Source organism: Canis aureus, chromosome 37 (genome assembly GCF_053574225.1).
Source record: "Canis aureus isolate CA01 chromosome 37, VMU_Caureus_v.1.0, whole genome shotgun sequence".
NCBI lineage: Eukaryota > Metazoa > Chordata > Mammalia > Carnivora > Canidae > Canis > Canis aureus.
The window spans coordinates 3,242,886-3,268,806 of record NC_135647.1 but is presented as its reverse complement, the minus strand read 5'-3'; the positions used below and the strand labels follow the sequence as shown (position 1 = coordinate 3,268,806).

The following is a 25,921-nucleotide window of genomic DNA, read 5'->3' as shown; positions in this document are numbered from 1 at the left end:
ATTTATTTATTCATGAAAGAGAGAGAGAGAGAGAGAGGCAGAGACGCAGGCAGAGGAAGAAGCAGGCTCCATGCAGGGAGCTTGATGTGGGACTTGATCCCAGGAACCCAGGATCATGCCCTGGGCCGAAGGCAGGTGCTAAACTGCTGAGCCACCCAGGGATACCCCTTCCTTGATTTTATTTATTCATGAGAGACACACAGAGAGAGGCAGACACACTGGCAGAGGGAGAAGCGGGCTCCCTGCAGGAATGTGGAGCTCGATCCCAGGACCCTGGGATCATACTCTGAGCCGAAGGCAGATGCTCAACCACTGAGCTACTCAGGTGTCCCCGGTTTCTCCATTTCTACTGTGTTATAAATGAAATCAGTTGTTATGTGAATGGTATTGGGCTGTTACCCATATATTAAGACACCTGAAGGCTATAAGGAAGTGAATGAACCATTATCCCATGGTGAAAAATTAATTGCAGAAGGAAATTTTATGAGCTTGAGAAATAGTCAAGTAGCCTATTGAGTAGAAGGCCCCTGAGTAACATGTTTACCTTAATTAAAAAAGTTCTGCCGCAGAAAGGTGTATTACTTCCTGGGAAGTCATCCGCCTCTCTTCTGCTGGCTGCTTCCATATCCCCCTCCCTTGCTCTGCCCTGAGTGAAGGTCTGGCTTTGTTCTGTGATGTACATTGTGCTCCACGTTGGCCTGGCTAGGGTAGCCAGGACATTGGTTCTGATTTCTGATATTGTCAGCATCACAAATTGAGCAAAGCAGTTTTTCTTTCAAAGTGATCTGTGTTCGGGTCTCCCCCTTAGCCAAGGCTGATTTTCATGTGCTACGGTACACCTTGGCTGAGAAGCAAAACCTATGTCAGTGACATTAATTTTCTGGGGATATAATTATATTCAGAACATTACTGTATAATAGGTACTGATTATGGCATAGATTTCTTCTCTTTTCTTTGGGGGTTGATTAAACATCTTTTGTCTTCCTGTTGTTAAATGTATCATATATGCAGTCACATGTACAAAATAGAAATGTATATCTCCATGATGAACCACAGAACAATCTCCACAGTCACACCCAGATGAGGAAATAGAACTTTGCTGTCACCCCAGAAGGCCCCAGCTCTGCTTTGGAAGTGGGAATGGGTAATTATCAGATTAGAGGTGGACCTGCAGAGCTGGGTTGAAGGATCGCTCCACATCAACCAGATGAGAGGGTCTTCTGCTGGTCAAAGTTTAGTGGTATGAAAGAGCACCATACTTTGGGGAACAGGGGTGTGTGGAGAGGCTGTGGGGGAGAGAAACAGGTCAGAAAGGTGGGTGACTGGGAGGGGGGAAAGACATTCCTGCAGGACACACAGTCACCTGTACATTTGCTTATTGCCTGGGGGAGGGGGACACACTGGGGGTGCGTAGAGGTGGGATGAGTGGGAGAGCAGTGGGGAGCTATTGATAGTCTGGGTTAATTCCTTCCTTATATCTAACCAGCCACTAATATCTCTGATTTGCACAGCGAGTCACAGACACAGCTTGTCCTTGCTTCCGGATTGTCCATCCTACTGGCTCTACTTCGAGCTTCTGTCCATTCCTGGTTCTTTTGATGCCGCTGTAGCTTTGCAAATTCTTAATCTTCTGCCTAGATTTCCTTTTTGCCCCTTCTTTGCTTGATAAACTTGAAGTTCTTCCTCAGAGCCCTGCTAAATGACTCCGTGTTTGCCTGGCTCCCTGACACTGCTTCTCCCAGTGACAGCCCCAAGGTGCTGCAGAAGCATCTTAATTGACCTCCAACTAACCTCGCTCGGCCAAATTGATCAAGACTGTCCGTGCCATCCCTGATGGGGCCTACGGATGCCAGCTGCAATTTCATAGCTGCTGAACTGTGAGAGCCTGTACCTGTTCACACCTGCTCCCACCAGTTGAATGAGATGCCCACCAAGGCTCCATGGTTTGCTTCCAAACCTATTCTAGCAGTTATGCTTACAATAGTAAATTTATTTAATTAGGTATTTCCCATAGCAGTGAAATAGGCTGCAGAAGGAGAGAGTGTCTATGAAATACTGAATATTGATAAAGGTGAATTATTTGAAAAAAATTACTGTCTTGTTAAGGATGAGACAGTTATTAAGGACTAGGGTGAGAGGGAGCATAATAATTCAGCCAAATGATGCCCTCAAATTCCTTTGTAAGTGTCTTAAAGTTCTTCATTTTTATTTATTATTATTTTAAAAGATTTATTTATTTATTTGGGAGAGAGCAGAGTGAGGGGGTGAGGGGGAAGGAGGGAATCACAATCAGCCTCCCTGCTGAGCATGGAGCCCAATGTAGGGCTCGATCCTGCAACCCTGAGATCATGACCCAAGCCAAAATCAAGACTTGGGCGCTCAACTGACAGAGCCACCCAGGCGCCCCCTCTCTCCATTTTAGAGAGACTTGAACTGGTCATTGGGTGCCCTACATTTCTGGGTATGATTCCCCAGAGGAAATGCCATTGCAGAGCCGGCCAGTGGGCTTTACTGAAAAAAGAAACTCGGTCACTATATCAAAAGCTAGCAAGTGAAACAATGCTTCTGGGTTTTAATTTAAACTGACTGAAGGCAGATATGTATACCTTGTAGAAAATAATTCCCTGCTTGAGATGACTTTTCAAAACCCAGATAAGCAACAATATTGATAATAGTGATAGGTAAGAAGACTTCTCCTTGAATAGGATGTTTAAAATGTGCCTCCAGTGCCGCGTTTGACTCTTAGAGGACGAGATGTGTCATTCTCTCCAGTTACCGTCCTGCACGAGTTACAATCCTTCCATGCATGTCTGTAGGTTGACTAAGTGAAGAATGAATAGCTTTTCTACCTCCAGTCCTGAGCACTATACATCAAGATATTTAACTGGAGATTCAGGGGTTCTCTGTTCGGCGGTTCATCTTACCAAATGTATAGGGTTACAAGCATAGCACCCAGGAGCCAAAACTAAGGGTCTCTGAAGTTTGCTTCCGATTGGGTGCTTTTCCTTCACTTTTCTAGGCTGAGGATGAAGGGGTCAAAAAAACTGATCTAACTCAGTCCCCTCTTTTGGTGCTCTGTGATTGGTCGCTGTAGTCAGATGAAAGACCACAAAACTGGGGGAAAGATTAGTGGCTATTGTCCAGGAAAAATAGGAAAAGTGTGGGACTGGAGATATTTTGAAGAAAAAAAATTGCTGATTACCAGAGAAGAGAGAAAGGATCGTTTATGATTAAAATAGGAAGGAAGTAAACCATTTATCTGCACACACAGATTAGATTTTTACTTAACTGTGTTGCATTTAACCACAGTTTTAAAATTCCTACATATTATATTTTTTGAAATCCATTCAAAATATGCATTTTTATGATGGATAAAGAAGGAATGATGACTTCCATAAGTAGCCAGAGTATAACACAAAGAGGTAAAGGGTTTAGAAAGAAGGCAAAACCATCATTGTCTTTATCTTGATGGGACATTCTGAAGGAAAATTTTGAAATAGGAGAAAAAAGTATATTTAAATGGCTCACTTTATACATTCAATGAATAAATACTAGAGCAGACATACAAGAGCTTTCCGTTGAGTTTGTACCTGGATAAAATGTAAAAAGTCTGACTTGTAGCTTCCTTTCAACCCTTTAGTAAAACAAAGAATACTTTTTTCTGAAAGATGATAAATCTAGGTCATATCTTAATGCACAAATGGAGATGTTAAACCAGCCTGCCTTCCGAAGATGCCTAGTATCTTGTTCTGCTCTCAGATTCTTTCTAGTTGTAGCATTTTTACCTTGAATTATAGGTTTTACAACTCTCATTCATTACAGATCTCTATTTCAATTGCAGCTCGAGTTAACCTTCAGCTACTTGGAGATTCATGGCGTCATCTGCAGCAAGTCAGCTCAGGTGGGTGCCAACAACACCTGCCTGTGTGTCATAGCCAGAGTCCTAACCTTTCTTGAGTTTCTGAAACTGAGAAACCCCTATTTTGGTTTCACTGTTGAAATTCTCTTGAAATAATGTAGAAAAACAGGATTAGGGGAGATGAAAGTTTCTGAATGAGAGACTGAACAGGGGCCTGGGTGGGTAGGGGCTGGGGAGGTTTTCTCATAAAGAAAACACATTCTCCGTAACTCAGTCTGAGAAGAACTAATTAGCTCCTATGTGGTAGTGGTGTAAACGTGAGAGTACTGTTCCTTAGAGATTTTGTACAACAGAGTTTTGTGTTAAAATCTCATAGCTATTACATAGCATATCTGTGTCTTTCTGGGAATATAGTGATACATGAAATTTTGGGGTGTTAATACAATGTTGATTTTTATTTTTATTTATTTTAAAATTTTAAAAGATTTTTATTATTTTAGAGAGCGTGCAAAGTGGGGAGGGGTGGGGTGGGGGGAGAGAGAATCTCAAGCAGACTCCCCATTGAGCCCAGAACCTGATGCCAGGCTTGAGGCAGGGCCCCATGTAGGGCTTCATCTCATGACCCTGAGATCACGACCTGAGATGAAATTGAGAGTTGGACACTTACCCGACTGGGCCACCCAGATGCCCTTAAAATGTAGATTTTTAAAAACAGCTTTATGGAGCTATAGTAAGTAATATGCAGCAAACTGAAGTGTACAATTTGATTAAGTTTTGACATATGTGTACCCATACCATTACCACAATCAAGATACTGAATTTATTTGTCACTCCATGGTGTCCTCATCTCCCCCAGTAGACACTCCCTCCTGCTCCTCCTCATCTGCAGGCATCTGCTCCCTGCAGCTAGAGATTAGTTTGGATTTTCTAAAACTTTGTATGAGTGGAATCATACAGTGTGTGTGTGTACTCTTTATCACCTACGTTCTTTCCATCAGTATAATTATTTGGGAATTCATTGATTTATTTTGTTGCTTGTCTCAATAGTTACTTTTTTTTTGTTGAGTTGTGTTCCATTGTGTTCTGCTGTGTTCTGTTTATGTCCCATTACGTCCCATTGTATGGCTATATCTCCGCTTTATCCATTTACCTCTTAAGGGACTGTTGGGTTATTTACATTGTTGGCCAAGATAAGCAAAGCTGCTGTGAACATTTATGTACAAATCTTTGATTGGACGTAGGCTTTCATTTCTCGTGGGTGGGTACCTCGGAATGGAATGGCTGAATTGTATGGTAGGTACATGTTTAGCTTTTTCAGAAGCTGCTAAACTGTTTTCCAAAGCAATTGTACCATTTGATGTTGCCACTAACAAACAGTGGATGAGGGTTCCAGAACGTTCCTTCACATCTTCCTGACACCAGTGTGGTCAGTGTTTTTAAATGTAGCCATTCTGGAAACTATGCGATGCTTTCTCATTGTAGTTTTAATTTGTATTTTTCTAATGGCTAAAGATATTGAGTATCTTTTTATCTGCTTGACTGCCATCATCTGTCTCCTTTGTTCCAGTGTTGGTTAAAATGTTTTGCCATTTTTTTTAAGTTGACTTGTTTTGTTATTATCTTAAGAGTCCTTTATATATTCTGAATACAAATCTCTTATCAGATAGACAATTTATACATAATTTTTTTCTCAGTCTGCAGCCTGTCATTTCATTTTCTTTGCAGCATTTTTCAGAGGCACAAGTTTTAAGTTTTGATGACATCCAATTTGTCAATTTTTTAAATGGATTGTACTGTTGTCATATTGAATAAATCTTTGCTCAACTCGAAGTTACAGAATGTTCTGTCTTTTGGAAGTCTTAGAACTTTACATTATACATTTAGGTCGTGATCAACTTTTTTTTTTTTAAGATTATTTATTTATTTATTCATAGAGACACACAGAGAGAGAGAGAGAGAGAGAGAGGCAGAGACACAGGCAGAGGGAGAAGCAGGCACCATGCAGAGAGCATGATGTGGGACTCAATCCAGGGTCTCCAGGATCACGCCCTGGGCTGAAGACGGCACTAAACCTCTGTGCCACCAGGGCTGCCCTGTGATCAACTTTGAAGTAGTTTCTGTATATAAAGCAATATGGATCCATGGGTTTTCTTTGTTTTTTTTTTTTTTTTTTTTTTGGAGGTTTGTTTTTTCTTTTTTCTTTTTTTTTGCATATGTGTAGGATATCCACCTGTTTGAAAGACTGTTGTTTCTGCATTGAACTGGCTTTCATTTTTGTTAGAGATCAGTTGTTCATGTGTGTGTTGGTCCGTTTCTGGACTGAATCCTGTCTCTGTGGTCTGTTTGTCTGTTTTTATGCCACTACTACTGTCTTGATTATGATAGCTTTAGAGTAAGACTTGAAATCACATAGTGTTAGTCTTCCAACTTTGTTCTTCCTTTTCAGAGTTGTTTAGTGATTCTGGGTTCTTTACAATTCCATATGAGCTTAGACTCAGCTCAATTTGTACAGAAAAGGCTCTTGAGATTTTGATTGGTATTATATTGAGTCTATAAATCAATTGAGAAGAATTAACATCTTAACAGTATGGCATCCCTGATCCAAGAAAACTACTTCTACACATATTTAGGTCTTTAATTTCTCTCATCAGTGTTTTGTAGCTTTCAGTGTACACATTTCAGTATTACACATCGTTTGTCAGATTTATTTCGAAGTATTATGTAATTTTTGATGCTGTTATAAATAGTATTGTTTTAAATTCCAGTTCCTAATTGTGTCTTGCTGGTAAGTAGACCTATAGTAGACTTTTGTGTATTGATCTTGTATCCTGACAACTTCTTGTGCTCACCTAGAGTAATAGTTCTTGTAGGTTTTAAAAATGGATTTCATCATTTTCTGCATAGGCAATTGTGTTGTGTGTGAATAAAGACAATTTCACTTCTTTTTTTCCAGTATTAATACCTTTTATTTCTTTTTCTTGTCTTATTGCTGTTGGGTGTCTCACGTTCCTGCGTGTTTTGCTGGGTATGCCAAGAATTCATGCTGTGACTGCTCTGTACCCAGGCTGCTCATCAGGGTTGTGTTTGCCATGAGCATCCATGTGAGATGATGGTGTGTTTCCCTTATGAACAAAGAGCGGACTTGCTTACCGTTTATTGTGAAAACAGATTATCCAAGTTCAGCAGGTCCTTTCCTGTAAGCAGCCTACTGTGAGTGCAGGCATCTCTCTGAACCCTCTGTGTCACCTTGTGAGGCTTTGGGGTAATGGGGGTTGGTCTGTGCACACATGGTGCTCTTGCACTTTGCTGTGCTATGAATAATCTTTCTGTCTGACCAGGAGTCTCCTGTGTCCTGCCAGCATTTACAAAACAGCAACAGGCTAACTTACTTCTAGGCAACGTAAAATAAAATCTCAGCCCCTGACAACTGCCCCGGCTAATGCCTCCAGATCAGTGCTGAGTAGAAGGGCTGACTAGAGACCTTGTTCTCTACCTGACCTAGGAGGGAAAGTGCCATTCTTTCTCCATGAAGTGGGGTATTAGCTCTAGGTTCTTCATTGATGCCCTTTATCTGGTTGAGGAGTTTCTCTTCAATTTCACATTGGCTGTGAGTTTTTATCAGGAATTAGTGTTGTGTTTTGTCACGTTTTTTCTCTTTTTCTCTGTTATTGTGTGTTTTTCTTCTTATAGTTTGTTAATCAGGTGAATTATATTGATTGACTTTCAGATTTTAATTCAACCTTTCATTCCTGGGATTAACCCTACGTGGTCATCATGTATCATCCATTTTGTATTTTGTTGGATTCTATTTAAATTTTATGTAGAACCTTTGCATCTATGTTAATGACAGGTACTGGCTGTAGTTTTCTCTTTGAAAAAAAAAGTTTTTGTTACTTTCTGTATTAAAGTGATCATGGACTCATAGAATTTGTCCCTCTTTTTCAATTTTTTAGAAAAATTTAAGTAAACCAATTCTTTGAATCTTTTTCAAAGATTTTGGTTTTGTTGTTTGGTTTTGTTGATTTTTCTCTTGATTTTAAGCTTTTTTGTTTCCAATTTCCTTTATTCTTACTCTGATGCTTATTGTTTCCTTCATTCTACTTTTTGTTTTCATGTTTAAAACTATGAAGAAAATGTTTGTGTGTGCACAGGCCTGTGCATGTAGTCTGTTGACAACATTCTTAAAAGAAATTGTCAGAATTGTCACTTTATGTTGATTGAGATTACATACAAATCCTTGGAACTTTTCCAGAGTTCATCTGAGAGCAGTGTTTTATCCTGTGTGTTTAGCATTCTTTAGAAACTGGAGTTTGGAAGAAAAATTACAGCACCATATGTTTGCCCAAATGGCAGACATATGCAGGAGTGAATGATTATTCACGAATGATGACATAACCAGGGCCTTCTTGATGGTCTTAATTCAGGCATGTTTATGTTGGTGATATTGGGGTTGTGATCGAGCAGAAGGGCACCACTGAAATGTTAATGCCAAGGTTATTTTCAAAGTGTGGTTTGACTCTAGGATTTAATTATGAGAAAAGATGTTGATATAGCAGGACTCATTTCTCCGCATGGCTGCTGGCATTGGTCCAGTCTAGGGACACTGGAGTCCTGTCCCTTCAGTCTTTCTGGCATTCAGAGGCACTAATGTGATCGAAAGTAGTTCACCTCAGGCCCGTGGAGCTGTTCTCGTGTGTACTGGAGGAGGAGCTCTGTAGCATCGCTTTGGCGGAGTATGGATCTTGGAGAAGAAAGTACAGGGGGGCAGTGGTGCTGTTTCCACAGAGGGGCCCGTGATGCTGGGTGCTCATAGCCTCGTGTTTCAGAAATGTCTATGGTGCTGTTCAGAAACCGATACCTCCAGCAGTCCTCCCTCCCAGTCACACCCCCCTCCGCACACACACAGCCGTTAGGACTCAGTTGATTCTCTTGTATCCCAGAGGTTGAGAAATAGTAACCTGTGTAACCTCAGAAAATTTGAGGTCTGGTTTCTCCAGTGTTCTCTAATGTGAAATCATAGAGATGATAGTGTCTGTCTGCCTGTGGCACTCACAATCCACCCTGGATTGGGACATACTTTTCCTTTTTTTTTTTTAATTAAGATTTTAAATTTATTTATTCATGAGACCTATAGAGAGAGAGGCAGAGACATAGGCAGAGGGAGAAGCAGGCTCCCTGTGGGGAACCCAATGTGGGATTCGATTCCAGGACTCTGGGATCATGACCGAAGCCGAAGGCAGACGCTCATCCACTGAGCTACCCAGGCGTTCCCCTTTTTTTCTTTTTTCCTTCTTTTGTAATGTTTTCTGGGATTGATTCACTTTTTATCACTGTTTAATTCTAGCTTTGTCAATTCAGATCAAATGCCCAGGGCATTCACATTTCCTTGTGTATGAGCGAGAGAGGTGTGTGTGTTACTGAGTTGGTGAAAATGTGACATTCACTACCGCTCTGTTCTTCTTCCTTGTGGGAATGTGGGAGACCTTTATCTTATTTTCCACATCTCATTGCCGTCGTATTTTCTGGAGTCCATACCTATTCATGGTCGATACACTGAGACCAACATTTATATAGTTTTATAGAATTTTCAGACTATTTCTTATACAACTGAAACACCTATGATTGATTTTTTTTTTTTTTTTAATGATGAGGTTTGCTATGTCAGAGGATGATTTTGGGCAACCACCCATGGCTGTGTCTGCTAGAAGAATGAAGAATGCTTTACCAGTCAGTTGGCTGGCATTTATTTAAAAGTGCCTAAGAGTGTAGCCAGGTTGTTCTACCTTAAAAAAGGAGACAAAGTGCGGTTGGAAACTTGAATCTTAAATAACATACCAGTACTCTGCTGCTGATTACTATTTTAAACGTGTACTGGAGGTGGTGGATTCTGTTCTGCTGTAGACGTGTAAGCCAGATTTGCTGCAAACATTTGATTTTTCCCACTGAAATAGTAGGGACAGAGGGGTCTCTTTGTCCTGCTGAAATGGTTTTCTCTGTTAGTGTCACCTCTATCACTCAGCGGCAATCTTTACATTAGCCTAAGGTGCTGACATATTCTGCAGGGCTATGTGCTGCTGTCATGTCAGGGTAAATTTGAAGGTCTCATTTCTTCCCCTCACCTGCCACCTTCTTTTCTTCTCTGGCATTCTATTCAGTCCTGAGCAATTAAGGATGATTAGGTGTTAAGATGAAGCAGAATTTGAATAAGATAATTACTGATTACTCACCCCCCAAACTGTGAACTGGATGGATTCACCAGACGTGAAGAACGGAGAAAGGGCCATGCAGTGAAAGATGTAATTACCCTCGGGGAGAATGTTGGTGGCAGGGTGTGGGGCACAGACACAAAGGCTGCTTCCCAAAGTCTTGGCTTTTTTTATTTTTTATTTTTTATTTTTTATTTTTTTTATTTTTATTTTTATTTTTATTTTTATTTATGATAGTCACACAGAGAGAGAGAGAGAGAGAGAGAGAGAGGCAGAGACACAGGGAGAGGGAGAAACAGGCTCCATGCACCGGAAGCCCGACGTGGGATTCGATCCTGGGTCCCCAGGATCGCGCCCTGGGCCAAAGGCAGGCGCTTAACCACTGCGCCACCCAGGGATCCCAGTCTTGGCTTTTTGTATGTTTGTTTTAAGATTTTATTTATTTATTCATGAGAGACAGAGAGGCAGAGACACAGGCAGAGGGAGAAGCAGGCTCTCCAGGGGAGCCCAACACGGGACTTGATCCTAGGACCCTGGAATCATGACCTAAGCCAAAGACAGATGCTCAACCACTGAGCCACCTAGGTGTCCCAAGTCTCTGGCTTTTTTTTTATTTTTTATTTTATTTATTTATTTATTTTTTAAGTCTCTGGCTTTTTAAAACATGTATAGGCACAGATATGAGCCCACAGAACCACAGAATATCTGAGCCAAATGGCAGAGAGCAGCTTTAATTTGCTCAAGATACTTCCTTGAGGTATCCTGGGGTTTAACAGTAAATTACCTCCAGGTACAGCAATGCTTGCTGCCTTTTTGGGGACAAATATTCCCTGGGCCACCTTCTAGAAGACCAATGCATGAAAGGATAAAATTTCTTTCTTTTTTTTTCTTTTTAATATGGAGAGCCAACCTACTGGTGCAGAGGTGGTGTGTAGTCAGAGATCCCTTTGGGGTGCTGCGGGAAAGTAATGTTTTAAGGTCTCAGATCATGTAAGTCTTTTCTGGTCTCTTCATTTTGACAAATTGTGTTACTCCCCCCTCCCCTTTTTAAAGATTTTTTTATTTATTGAGAAAGAGCGAGTATGAGCAGAGGGAATAGCAGAGGGACAGGAGAAGCAGGTTCCCCACGGAGCAGGGAGCCCGATGTGGGACTCCATCCCAGGACCTCAGGATCATGACCTGGGCCGAGGGCAGACGCTTCACCAACTGAGCCACCTAGGCGCCCCTCATTACTTCTCCTTTTAATGTAAACACTTTGGAAGACAGATGATTATTTTTAATGTAGCAAATTTTAGGACAGCCTAAAACAAAGCTAAAAACCACTCACTTTGTTAATCCAATTGGCGAGCTGCACATTAAGTGTAGTGTGCCCCCCTTCATATTTTTGTACAAGTTAAATACAAGCAGGAAGTAAACATGGGAGGTTCTTTTGATGCAATGAAAATCCAAGGGGATTGCATTTGGCATGAATATTTTTGAGATCCAAGATAACAGCATTTTTTTTTAAAGTGAAGTTGATTCTTTTTATTTGAATAAACAACCTGTTGTACTTTGCGACCTGCCCCTTTTTCAGGTTGACCTATACATGTTTTCAACTATATGTTGACATTCAGCTAGTTGACACTAGCTTTGTGACCTCTGTGTCAACTTTTTTGGTGGTAAGCTTTGGACATTTCTCAGCAGTTAATTAGAATGATTATTTATTTATTTATTTATTTTTAAAAGAGTGGCAGAGACATAGGTAGAGAGAGAATCAGGCTCCCTATGGGGAACCCGATGTGGGACTCTACCCCAGGACCCTGGGAGGATCATGACCTGAGCCAAAGGCAGATGCTCAATCACTGAGTCACCCAGGCACCAATTGGAATGATTCTTTGTCTAGCCCTGAACATTATGACCTTGTTCCTGTCAGATAATCCTTTGCGAGAATTCTCTCTTTTTAGAGGAGTTGAAATGTTTATAAGCATTTTATTTTTCTTTTGTTGCCAGGCAAAAGGTTTTAACAGTTCATTTAAACATCTCATAAGGGGTCTTGTTTTTAAAACATGTCCAAAAAAAAAACAAAAAACAAAAACAGTGATGATGAGATTGCCCTCAGCTACTCACTGAAGGAGGTATACTTACTAACTCTGGAGAGTAGGGATATATAAGAGACTTGATAAGACCGCGTCTCCAGACAAAATCTTGGTAAAAGGAGAAATCCTGTGTGAATGTGAATATCCTGTCTCCCTCACACAGGAGGAGGGGGAGTCTATTTGAATTTTGCTTTTGGAAACACTTGTTCCAGTTTCTGGATGTTTCTGACAACTGTTCCACCCTCTACCCAAACAGTTCCTCAGGTCTTAACTGAGAGTATGGTTTTAAGGAAGTGGTCCTTAAAAAGCTGGTATTGTATCTGTATAGGTCAGCATGAATGTGAAAATATATATATTCATATTTTTTTTTTGTTAATATTCATATATATTCATATATATATATACACATACATATACACGTACATATATACATACATATATCATTTACACAATGTAAAACCAAAGATTCAAGGAATTGGACTGATTATTAAGCAGTGTCCAACTCGGTTCTTGCAGATGGTGGTCGAAACCGAGAAGTACAGCATCTCCATGAAGATGGCGTCGCCCGAGGATGTGAGCGAAGTGCTGGCTCACATCGGCACCTGTCTGCGGAGGATATTTCCCGGCCTCTCCCCAGTGTGAGTGCTGGGGGGTTGTGTCGGGGAGGAAGGGTGAGGAAAGCAGAGAACTTCCTCCTCAGACTGGTGAATGTGAATATACCTTCCAATAGCCCCTTCCCTCAGGGCCTCGCTCATGCTTCCATCTTCGCTTCAACGTTCAATAGCAAACCCTCCCTTGGGTCTTTGTGGTTTAAATCTGAGATTCTCCATGGGGCTCTGCCTCATTCTCTACTTTCAAGACTTGAGCCATGAAGGGTTTGGCCATCCTTTAGACTCTACTCATGACACTGAAACCTTTGTGACAGAACTTGGGGTGTACCCTCGTGTGACTTCTTATGGCTGGTAGGGGAGTACCAAGGGGCTCAGGTCTAGCATTCATGAAGAGTGACAGGCTTCATTTTCCTTTTTTTTTTTTTTCTCTGAGTTTTCTGAAACATGTGTTAGGAATATTAGTAAATTATCCCTGTGCCTGCCCTCATGTTTTTTTTTTTTTTTTTTTTTTTTTTTTTTTTTTTTTTGTTAAGCGCCTTTCATTAGGATTATGTGCTTGGGTGACAGTTTGTCCTTAAGGAATGTGTGAGTTGTTGGAAGGGTGGGGGTTGGATTGGATGAGGTAAAAAAGCAGAAGGATCCTTATGTCCAAAAGCTCCCTAAATTAATAGTCCAGAGTGAAAATACCTTCCTGCTGGAAGGAGATGGTACAGAGATCATAAAAATTCCTTTCCCTGCTACTCGCCCTGTGCAAGGAGGCCATGAAGCCTCACAGAGACACGTAGATGATGCTTAACTGTGTACCTTGCTTGGTGGGAGCGGCAGGGAAATTTTGGAGACTTGCCCTTCATGGAACATATTACTCTGATGCTCCGCCTATAAAGTAAGAGGCAAAGCAGGAAAACCTAGCCTGTGTCTTTCAAGCCTTGGGTGCCTGTAGGTGGCTCATTGGACGTAGTAGCTTCCATCTGCTCTCGGGCTTTCTGAGACCTGCTAGTTTCTTCTAACAGCTCTGCCCTGGACTCTCTCTTTTTTTTGCCATATGCTAGCATGGAGGGCGGCCCATGCTTTCTGGCTGTTCACCCAGGCCTTCCTCCTCTCTGCAGCCTTGGGCTCCCTTTGCTCCTCTGAGTCTCTGGCGAGCTGGTTGCTCAGGGATTAGAGCATCCCCTGGCCTCATTCCCATGGCATGGAAGAGATGAGCAGGGGCTGCCCCTCCCTCCTGCCTGGCTGGAATGTCTAGGTATGAAGTCCCTTAAAGGCAAGCTGTTGGGGCATCTATCTGGCCACACCCACTCTCGTGTCTGTGCAGGAGAGGTGCAGGTGGGCAAGGGTGTGGGATGAAGTGAGGAGTGATGAGTGGCAGCGAGGGGGAAATACTAAGAACATCCTTAGAGCCACCAGAGAACTATCTGGGGTGATCATGAGTTAGCAGTCACTACAGCTCATTCTCCCTCAATGATGTTAGTCATGTGACATTGCACGAGCGTCTCCTTAGAGCACACTTCCTCTCATTCTGAGTTAACACTGATGAGATAAGCACATTATTAAGCACAGCCTATTTATCCAGGGCTTATATGATCCTCAGAGAAATATTTAAAGAACTGCTTTCTTTAAAGTGCAGTTTTATTTGCCTAATATTCTAGGCATTTTGAGGGAATTGTCAGTTGTGTTCTGGGTTTGGATTCTACTATTTTTCCTTCTCAGAGAAAATTGTCTAAGAAAGATGTTTTCACTCTTCTCCATTTAACGTCTTGGTAGAAGGTTTAGGCACCAAGTATTAATCAAGCATGACATAATGAGCTCCATTTCCAGGGAAGCCACCGCTACATATAGGCGAGTTTCTAAGTCCGTGACCTCCATGTGAGATGTGAGCCTCATCTTCACTTCTGTCACTGGCTGCGTTGCATAGGGATGACCCCAGCAGCACCTCACACAGGATGCGGCCTGTAAACTTAGCAGCTTTACCTCCAAGCCTGTCTGGATTTGACATTCTGTCTCAGTTAGTGGCTTGTCATTTACATAGTCTCTTGTCCTTAACTCACACACGTCATTAATTGCCAAACTCCTTTCATGCGTATCTCCTGGTCTGGTACTCATCTGGCTTGTCGCTTCCACTGCCTTGGTTCAGGGGCTCTCACTGTCCCAGGGCCACAGTGTCCTGCCAATGTCTCTGTCTTCAGTCCTCCTCCTCACAACTGGTTTTCTTCGCAGTCACCAGAATTATCCAGTAGCTTCTATGCCATGTAGCCTGGTGTAGCAGACCACTGCCGTCTGGCCCCATGGTCCGGCCTGTGTTTGGTGCTTTCATATACACTATTAATCCAGACAGACTCCCCCTCCAAACGACATAGCCCAGATCTCTAAAGAGTTTCTTTATTCATGTGTCCATAAAGCTTTGTGATCACTTCCTTTGCTAGCACCTATCATGTTGTGTTACAATTGTTTATTTGCACACTTACACAGTCAGTGGGTGTTTATTGAGTTTCTGCTGCAGATGGCAGGGTGCTAAATGTTGGGGCCCTGGGCAATGTGGAATTTACACTGGGAAGTTGCATCAATAAAGTAAGTGTAAATTTGAGTAAATGTTTACAACTGATTGTCCATACAGGACTAATAGAAAGAATAAAATCCTGTCTGCAAGGGCCTCCATGTGGCCGTGATACCTTGAACAAACCCCCCTGGAAGATAAAGAACCTGAACTGAAGAGGGCAGACAGCCTTTCCTTCTCAGGACCTGTTCATGCTGTCTCGCCTGCCTAGGGTTGGTGTCTTTGAGGAACTGAGAGAGAACCTGGTGGCTGGAGTCTGGGAATGAGCAGAATGCAGGTGGGAGGGGATAACTGGCATGAGATGAGGCTGGAAGCATAGGTGCTGGTCAGTGTACATAGATCCTCATGGGGAAGAGTTTGTAGTTTAGTGCTGGCTCACTAGGAAGCCACTGTCACATGCAAGTAGGGATGTGACATGATTCCTTATATGGTTTATAGCATTTATTTTTGCTGCTAGAGAGAGAGGGGAGTGGGAAGGGGAAGAGCAGGAGGGGGGAGCTAGTTAGAACATAGGCCATGATCTAGGGGAGTGATGGCTATGGCTAGGAGTAGGGCAGTGACATTAGAGATAAGGTTGGGAGGTGGAAGATAGAACAGTTATTGTAGGTACAGGACTGACTCATGGATTTGGTATGTGGGTGACAGCAGGACCAAGGATGACTCCTAGGTTTCTAAGGGAAAGGTCTAGGTCTGGAGACATAGCCAGTGTGGGAATCATTAGTGTAGAGAGTCTTGCATGCACGACTGTTTTGAGATCATCCAGAGAGAGATATGCACCTAGAAGAGAAAGTGTCTTGTCAGTGAGAACAAGTGAAAGAGGAAGAACCACGAAGAGAGTGTCGGGACAGGATTCCAGTGGGAGACCAGGGCCTGGGAGAATTTCTGAAGCAGGGAGTGATGACTGCAGAATGATTGGGTGTCGAATGAGCTGAGAGAAGAGGGCTGCTGGTGAACTGGCCATGGTGAAGGCACTGGTGGCTTTGACTGGAGCAGTCCCAGGGTTCTGGTAGGGAGAGGCGGGCCATCATGCTTATGGGATGAACTCCGAAGGGAGGAAGTGGATGTGTACGTGTGGGAAACTTCTTAGAGACATTTAGCTACCAAGGAGAACTGATAAATGGGAGGTAGCTAAAGAGGTAGGAGGAATTACAGGGAGTTTTTGTTTGCATTCAGAATGGGAGATACTAAAGCACATGGCTATAATGAGGGGAGTGCTCCAGTAAAAGAGAAAGAGAGAGAGAGAGAGAGAGAACACAAGAGATTGTTGCTGGAAATGGCGGTAGTAAATCCACACTATCCTTGAGAAGGTAAGAGGGACACAGAATGCATGCCACATACTTGAGCTTCCTTCTAGGCCAGGAGCTACTCGAGCAAAGTCTGCATTTTTATTCATCTTAAATCCCTAGTCCTTGGCACATAGTACATCCTCACTGAGGTTTTTTATGCTTATCATGTGCCTTATGCATCATTGGGCGGTATGACTCAGGAGCACATGGAGTTTGGAAGACCATGGTCCTGTCCTCCATCCACAGGTGTGGGGGCTGAGGTGACACGGAGCAGATGAGACAGTGAGTGCTTGGGCGTGAGCAGGTGGTGGCTGGGTGCAGGCTGGGTGTGTGGAGCTCCACCTGAGAAGCAGGGAGAGGATTCAGAGGCAGTTCAGATGAAGCCACCGATGTGCAAGAAGGCATGGATTGTAACTGAGAACTTGACTTGGCAGAGAATTTAAAGAATGTAAATGTACCTGGCTTTTATTTTGCTCTCCTACCCACTGTGCGTCGTTAGCTTGTCAAAATAAACCTGTAATATTTTGTGATTTGCATGTTCTGCTTTACTCTGGAAGTTCCTTAGATTGTATTACATAATTTTAGCAGGGGAAATGGATGATTATGTTGGTGCTGGTTATCGATTGATGGGGGTGAGGGGGGCAAGTGGAGAGGTGGGTGATTATATCCTTTCTTCTCCATCCCTTGTCTTGTGTGCCTTGTTAGATTGGTCAGTAAATAATGACATAAATTGACATAAATAATGGAGAATGTGCAAAATAAAATATGTCTCCGGAATGTCCTACATCTGCTTATAGTAAGTTGAAGAATATAAAACTGTATTTGATACAACACTGTATGTTAACCAACTGGAATTAAAATAAAAACTTAGGAAAGAAACTATATTTGGAATCCTTAACCTGGTTTGAGTCATTTGTCTCATCAGATGTATTACCTGAACCTGTGGTGGGGACCCTGGGTCCCTGGCCCTCATCGTCTCGTCTCCTTCCCTGCTTGGGGCTCTCCTAGTAGAGGCAGATGGACAGGGGAGTATCTGATGAGTGTATATCAGGAACCAGGACAATCCGGAGGATAAACGCAGCCTGGGCAGCCCTGGGTTCAGATCATCAGTTCTTGGATAGTCCCAAGTTTGACTATATATGAATGAAACTTATCTGCAAAGATCTGAATTTCTGGTTTTACCCAAATATAATTGTGAAATTACATCCATGATCAAAATCAAATATAAAAACAGGGTATAAATAATATACAAAGTATAATCAGTCTTCCTGATGACAGTCCAGAGAATGCAGATAGGAAAAAAATGAAGAATTTTAATTAAAGTCAATAGTCACACCAGTGTCCACTCTTTACCACTCCCCTACCATATGTATATGTTAGGGTATTTGTCACTTCCTCTCTCTTTCCCTTACAAAATGACATTTACCCTCCTCCCATTAAATAAGGAAAATTTATTTCAAAATATAGAGGGAATTTAAAGATGCAAGAAGAAAATTTAAGTTAAATTTAAAAATCAGATCTCCGTTCGCATTGTGCTGTGACTGCTCTCATCCTTACGCTCTGCGAAACTGAATGTCTTTGGAGGCCTGGCCTTTGAGACAGTGATATTAAGGAAGCTAGGGAAATGTTTGTAAGTAAATGTTGTTTAATCTGTTTTCCCAGAAGTGTCTGCATTGTAGTTTCTCTTCAAAAAGCGGTTTTGTGTGATAGCCTTCAGCTTTTCTAATATTGAGACCCTTGGTTGTTCTCCAAAACCAAGCTAGATTTTTTTTTTTTAACGTCAAATTAAGTCATCAGAGCACAGTAGAATTCATTTAGAAAATGTTCATTAAAGGACTCCCTCAGGCATGCATACAGGAGTGAAATGTTTCCTGCTCTCTAAAAGTTTATAGGCTACAGGCAGTATAAGAAAGTTCCATGGGTAATAGTGAGGAGAGAGAGAATCCTCAGATTTCAGAGAAAGGAAAGTCACATTTAACTGGAGACACCAGGAAAATAATGTATGATTTGTATTTGCTTTCTGCTTTTTTTTGAGAGAGGGGATTTTGAGAGGATGGTGGGTCTGGTAGAGTTCTGTGGGGAAATGGCAGGAGCAGGTGCCTGTGGGAGACAGCTGCCTGCCTAACGTAGGAATTGGGAGCCTGCAGATGTCACTGTGAGCAAACGCCTCAAGGATGGGTACTGGGGAGCTACTGAAAAGACTTTTGAACGTTAGAGTAAAATGGTAGTTCTGCTTCAGGAAGAAACAGTCCTAGGTTTTGCGTTATGAACATGTATGGGGAGAGCCTTGAGGTACAGCTCCAAGGTGTAAGGTTGTCAGGATACTTTAGTGGGGTTGAGATCCTAGGCAAGTTAACTCACTTCTCTATGCCTCAGTGTCCTCATCTGTAAAATGGGAATAATGCTGTTAATGCAGGTAAGGCTAAAATTAGCTCATGTAAACTGCTTTGGCAGTGTTCCAGAAGTTTTATCTGTAGTACAGGTTGTTGTGGTCAGTTACCCAATGGCCCCAGAGGAAAGCCTGTACCATCCAAAAGGACATTGGTGGTGTTTGTAGGGAGCTTCTTTGAAGTTTGATATATATATTTTTTATTATATGTTTACACAGAAGCTGAATGCATTTCTCTAATTTGATTTTATTGTTGTTGTTAAATGTACCTAATAGCATCCTTTTTGGGGGACAGAATGGTAGCCTTCTAACATGATTTTTTTTCCCTTAGGATTTCCGCATGCTGAATTCTTCTGTCATACATGTGACACATTTGAAAGTTGCCTGAGTATTAGTGTCCGCGTATTAGGACAAGCTTTCTTTGATACCATAATAAAAATGGTATTGCAGATCCCGGTATAGGAAGTCAAAGCCAATTGAGGTAGGTAGGTGAGGTTATTGTGAAGAAAAAAAATAGGAGTTTCTGTAAAAACAAAAGAAGGGTGCTTTATAGTCTGTTCAATTGTCTAAATCGGAGGCAGCATTTAGTTGGGGTGTGGTTCCCGTCAGTAAAACCTGTGTGGTTCTGGAGAAAACTTCCTTATTGCGTAGGAGCTTTGAAATTGAATTTTAAATAAAGCAATTAAGTGGATTAAAAGAATTTACAGCTTTTCCGGGTCAACAATTTAAGCCCAAGATTTGCACAGAGAGCTGGCATGCTGGTCATCTGGTTCGCTGTCTTCCTGGGCCTTTTTGTAAATTAGACTCATGTGATGCAGATGTGCTTGATCCATCTATGCAGTAGTGCCTGCGAGTGAGCCATGGGCTTTGTCTGTTCGCTAGGATTTTGGTTTACCTGTCATGACAGGTATTCTGACAGCAAGTCCTTGGTGTCTGTCCATGACACACTCTCTCCCTGTGTATGTATGAGCTGTGCCCTGTGGGTGCGCACGTGGACTTCTTGCCACTGTTTAGCTACAGGCAGAAAACAATGGGGATCAGCGGTGGGATCTCCCCTCTAACCCATTTATTGTTTCTGAGCATGTGTTAGAGCACGTGAACGCTTCCCACCTTCTGGAAGTTTAGTTCTTCTAACTTTATCTCTTACGGAAATAAGTGCACCTGTTTCATGAGACGTCTTCAGTTCCTGAAATCTAAGTGTGTCCTAGTTCCTGGCAAAGGCAAGAGGAGAACTGTCACAGAGCAGGGCTGCTTGGGAAAGCTCAGACTGATAACTTCCAAGAGGGGTTTTGGAGGTCAAGGGGCAGCAGCTGCACACACGTCTATACTGGCTGCTGCTTCTCTTGCTCTGCAGCTGACTTGTCCTTACCCCTGAACAGGAATGTCTGGTGTTGTTTTGGGAGCAAAATTGAGGCTTTAGCTTCTGACTCAGCCCTGAGGAGTCCCTATAATCCTAGACTGCCACCTTCCTATACTTGATCCCACTAGCTTCCTGCCAAAGATTTTTGCCTTATTTTCTTCCTGCTTTTGACTAACTTCACTTCATGCTGTGTCATTGAAACAGCATGCCGTGCAGTCCTGCTGAGATGAAGCAAGAATCATAGAAAACAAATGTGAGCTCAGATGAAGTCCGACCCCAGTGTCCTTCAGTGCATCCAAAGTTCACTTAATCTAGCTGTGTCAGTGCTTGGGGCAGCTTCTGACCGCTCTGGTCTCTCGTTGCATGTCTTGTAGCCAGAAAATAATGCCACTACAGTTCTAGAAGGATAGTGTTGAACCGAGATGAGCCATTCCAAATGGCCAGATTCTGTAATATCCCTTTCAGTGTGAATGTCTTCTTAAACCCATGGTTACTCCCAAATTGAGAACTTTTAGGATAATGGGGCTTAATCATAGGTATTTTCAGGTGAAACAGAAAAATCGTGCTGCACTTGCAGACCTCATGCACTTATCTAAGAATTTGAAGGAACTCGTGACAATTGACATCTGTTGGTTGTACGTGATTATGCTTCCATCATAAAAATTGCAAAGTAGAAATATTTTCAGTGCTAGTAGAACATTAGTATTTAAACACTTTGTTATGTATTTGAGGTTTCGTCTAAGCATAGAACAAGCACATCTTATCTGGCATCCGTCCAGTGAGAAAACGGAGCTACCTGGAAACATTGCCTGCCAATACTCTACATGGGGATCGAGATTCATCATGATGACTTGAGAACATTATATGTAGCAAAAGTGTTTTTAAGTCATTAAAGGAAGATGAAAATATTTTCGATATAACAGGATCTTAACTCCGCCAACTTTGCACCCAGGTCCCCCTGTGATCACGGGTGCCTCTGACCCACTGTTACCCTTCCTCGAAGCCTATGACCTCCCCTACCCCCTACTTTGAGGGCTGCTCCCAGACCCCGGCACCTCATGGAACAGCATCTTCTTGGGTGACATCACAATTTGCTCATCTTGCTCTGACCACAGCCCTTCTACTTTTCTCTCCCTGGAAGGAGCAGTGCTTGGATCTTTTCAGGGCCTCCCAACCATCCATCCCTTGGCTTCCCCCCTCCTTTCCCAAGTGCCCATCCTGCTGTGTCCGACCCTCCAGCTGGGCGCTGGCAGTACCATCAGGTCCGTCTGTCCCGCTGTTCTTCTGGCTCGCCTGCCTGGAGAGCTTGTGGCCCCACCACGCGCACCAGCTGCCCCCTTTGGCCACAGGTCTGGGCTGCAGAGAGTGACAGGACAGAGTCCCCCAGCTGGTCCACGTGGGGCCACCAGAAGCTCATGACCTTCACTCTCATGGGGCTCTTACCCATCCTGTGGGCTTCTGTTTAATTCCAAGTTACTTATCTGTTTCCAATGTCTGCCCCCCATCCTCGCCTTCCAGATAGTCCTCTCCAGTACCTGTCTGTCTTGTGCACCTGCAGGCTTTCCGTGGCTCTTCATTGCCCTGAGAATAAGATCCAAACTCTGTAATTTCACCTTGGAGCCTGTAACCTGGTTCCTCTTTCGTTCCCTGGACTCTGTTTCCCCTTCCCTGTCACATGGCATTTACTGGCCACTTTGAACTATGTGTCGTTTCTGGAAGCGATCACAAGCCTTCTCACCTCCATGACGTTGCCATCCCTTTATCTGGAACACCTTCCCTGGCTCCTGGTCTCCCCCCTTACCCTCACCCGAGATTAAGTCTGTCTTCCTCTTCAGGGTTTAGCATAGCTGTGTGATGTACTGAAGACCGTTCCCAAACTCCCTACTCCTCCATTGATCTCCTACCAGAGAATTAGTGTCCTCTCTGCTGTCCCCATACCCGATGCTTCTCCTGTATTAAGACTTTTCCTTTTATGCTGCCTATTTATTTGTCTGGTTCTCATGCTAGACTGCTCACTGGGGACACAGGGACAATACCTATTTTGTTCACTGCTGTATGCTTAGTACCTGGTAGCTGCTCTTGCCGCACTTGTAGATGTTTAATAAAAATTTGGGGGTGAATTAATGGATTCATAAGTTGCTCATTACATGATGATTGTGTGGTGTACCTATGAGAACATCGGCTAACATCTGACTTTACCAGGCATCAGAGATTGTTTTAATCACTTCATAGGTATTAATTTCTTTCTTTTTCACAATTACGGTAGGTCCTCCTACTTTGCTAGTTCTATGAATAATGAAATTTTGGACGTGGTTGGCTGTGCTTGTAACCACTAACGTGTCCTGCTTCTCCATGCTGGCAGGACTCTGTTAGCTCTGCATGAGAATGGGGGCTGGGTGTGCTCCCCAGCCCAGAGGAGCTGTGGTCATAGGAGGGAAAGAGGTAGTAAAAGGAGCATACTCTCCCATGATGGACATTCATATGGGGTATTATGGAAAGAGGAGATTTGTATTTTAATTTTTGGAAAGTTAGTGATTTATATTTAGTATACACATAATCTAATAATTAAATAGAACACACTGTTTTCTAACTATTCTAATACAATCGAATGTTACAAAACAAGTAAATAACATAGAGATGATTTACATTGCTGGGTAATACCAACGCTTACAAAAGGGAGCTAAATAAAGAAGTTTATTAAGTTCCTGTAGATTTCCAGCTTCTTAGTACTCAAAAAATGGAATTATGTTTACCAAAATTGAAGTGGTGCCCATCTTTGATTTTAAAAAAGGCATATCAAAAAACAAAAAAATAAAAAAGGCATATCACCAAATAGATTTCTGCGTGCTGTGCAAAAACCTGAATTTTTGAAATTTATTGTTACTGTTGATCTTATAGGCGAATCATGAAAAAAGTCTCCATGGAGCCATCTGAGCGACTGGCCAGTCTCCAGGCTCTGTGGGACAGCCAGACTGTGGCCGAGCAAGGCCCCTGTGGTGAGCATGCATTTTAAAACCAAATTATAAATGGCTGCATAGATGTCCCCCTGCCAGGAAGTTACGTCTATTCCTAGTATGCTACTGTAAAGGTACAATTAGTTTTAAGGTGTAATTAGTACCGCACAGACTTTAGCTTGGTGGACAGAAGTCCTATATTTAAGCTGTATTGCGTGCTGCTATGTACTTACTATAGAACGGGGGGGTGGGGGGGAGCCTTTGCTGTCTTCCCAAACAGAAAGAATAATCAGCATTGTCAACATCGGCCATATTTCAACTTTTAAATTTTAACTTAAGATAAATCAGTTAGTTGAAAACCTCTCACATTTCTGTCCTGTGTTTCAGGTGGATTTTCTCAGATGTATGCCTGTGTTTGTGACTGGCTTGGATTTTCATACAGAGAAGAAGTACAATGGGTAAGTGTATCTGTGTGCAGACGTGTGTGTGTGCACACACACACACTCCTAGAGAATATTCCAATGTTTGACTGGCTTCTTTCTTTCTTTCTCTCCCCCGCCCCCACCATTCATTTTTTGCTTAAATCTTCCTTTCTCAGAAAATGTGAAAAATCTGTATCATTATCTAATTCTCTTTGTATTCCTCTTCTCTGATCATCTATGTGGACTATTCACATGATTGAATTATATTTCTGACAGGATGTGGATACAATTTATCTGACACAAGACACCAGGGAATTGAATTTACAAGACTTCAGTCATCTTGACCACAGGTAGGCTACTTCCATCTTTCCTTCCTTTTATAGCTAATTCTGCTTTTAGAACCTTACTTCTCTGTTGGTGCTTATGGACATATGTGATCTCCAGAAAACCTTGTTAGAAGGGAAATCAGGAGAATCTAAGACTGTCTGAATTTGGCCTTTCAAGTAATAGTTTCAGATATGTTCATTTGGGAATGAAGTGCATGTGTATACATCAAATCCAGAGTTTGTAGTTAGAAACTCTGGAAACAATATAGTTCTTAAGTCCTTGTACCAGTCCACAAGTCTATTTGATCATCTGCCCTGTATATATGATATAGTATTATTTTCCTAATTGCCATTAGAACATTCTTCTAGAAGAAAATTTTATGTTGCAGTTCTAAGAAATGACTTTTAGTTTCTAATTTCTTCATGAATTGGGGATTGCTAGGGTATATATGTTTATATCCTGGTGGAAGTCAGTGTGCCAATATCTGCCTTGTGATAATGATAGTGAAACTGTGAACCGTGTTGCACACTATTTAAGAGACTGGTAGGTTTTAAGATCTTGACTGTCATGCGTTTAAGGCTGTGACTAGTGTGATCAGGCCCCAAAGAAGGCTCTTCATTCAGTCTGTTGAAGTTCTTTTGCTTCCTGATGTAGTTGTGTGGTGCCCTAGTGTGTTTGCTGGTGGTTTATCCTGTGTATCCCCATCTCCACCACCCTGGATGTGCTGCTACTTATTTTAAGTGGCAGGTATTAGCCGTTCCCCAGTGAACCTCAGCCTGAGGAACCTTCCCTCCCTGTTTGGACTTGAGAGAGAGGATCCTGGGATTCTGGCTGTACCTTTTTTTGCCATTTGGACAGCTGGAATTGCAGACAGTAATTGCCTGTGTTTCCTCTGTCGCTCATGAAAAAGTGAACTGAGAAACAGAGAAAAAAATTGCTCTGCAGGTTTTTTACGATTAAAATAGAAAATTATATGTAGGGCAGCCCGGGTGGCTCAGCAGTTTAGTGCCGCCTTCAGCCCAGGGCTTGATCCTGGAGACCTGGGATCAAGTCCCACATCGGGCTCCCTGCATGGGGCCTGCTGCTTCTCCCTCTGCCTGTGTCTCTGCCTCTCTCTCTCTCTCTCTCTCTCTCTCTCTCTCTGTCTCATGAATAAATAAATAAAATATTTGGGGAAAAAAAATCTCTTAAAAAAAAAAAGAAAATTGCACGTAGAATAAGAAGAGTGGGTAGTCCTGCTGTATCAGATCACCATGTCTTTGGCCCTGGGATCCTTTTACAGTTCTTGAAAACGGTTGAGCTTTTGTTTGTGTGGGTTGAATCTTTTGGTACTCAACATATTAGAAATTAAAATGAAAATTAAAAATATTAATTCATTTAAAAATGTTAATGAACCTATTATGTGCTAATACATACAGGTACCATTTTTATGAAAAATATTTTCCAACACGCAGAAGTCAGCCAGAAGAGTGCATTAGTTTACCTTTTTGCTGATCTCTTTAACTTCTGAATTAATAGAAGGCTGCCAGATTCAGTGTCTGCTTCTGCACTCACTCTATTGTGATACGTGGCAATGATTGAAGTAAATTAAGAAAATGCAGATTTAAGCAGATCCGTAGTTAGAAAAGGGAAGAGGTTTTTTTTTTTTTTTAAGATTTTATTTATTTATTAGAGAGAGAGAGAGAGCATACAAGTAGGGGGGAGCGACAGGCAGAGGAGAGGAAGAAGAGCATCTCAGGCTTTCCCCGGGGTCCACAGACTGTGAGCAGAGTGGTGACACTGTGTGGGGCAACTTGAGGTGTGTCTCTCACTTTCTTTGTTACCTCCTTAATGATTTTTACACCATTAATAGGTTATTCACAGTGGCAGTGCTAAATTTTC

General features: G+C 42.3%; 1 protein-coding gene across 5 annotated transcripts in view; it reads left to right on the top strand.

Moving 5' to 3' along the window:
- The window catches only part of CARMIL1 (capping protein regulator and myosin 1 linker 1), a 312,186-nt gene that overhangs the window by 121,385 nt on the left and 164,880 nt on the right, over positions 1 to 25,921 (top strand). For all 5 annotated transcript variants that reach the window (XM_077886140.1, XM_077886138.1, XM_077886139.1 and 2 more), the window contains exons 4-8: positions 3,842 to 3,901; positions 12,657 to 12,778; positions 23,236 to 23,333; positions 23,679 to 23,749; positions 23,990 to 24,063. In XM_077886140.1, the coding sequence (XP_077742266.1) occupies positions 3,842 to 3,901; positions 12,657 to 12,778; positions 23,236 to 23,333; positions 23,679 to 23,749; positions 23,990 to 24,063 (425 nt within the window). The remainder of the gene's footprint in view (positions 1 to 3,841; positions 3,902 to 12,656; positions 12,779 to 23,235; positions 23,334 to 23,678; positions 23,750 to 23,989; positions 24,064 to 25,921) is intronic.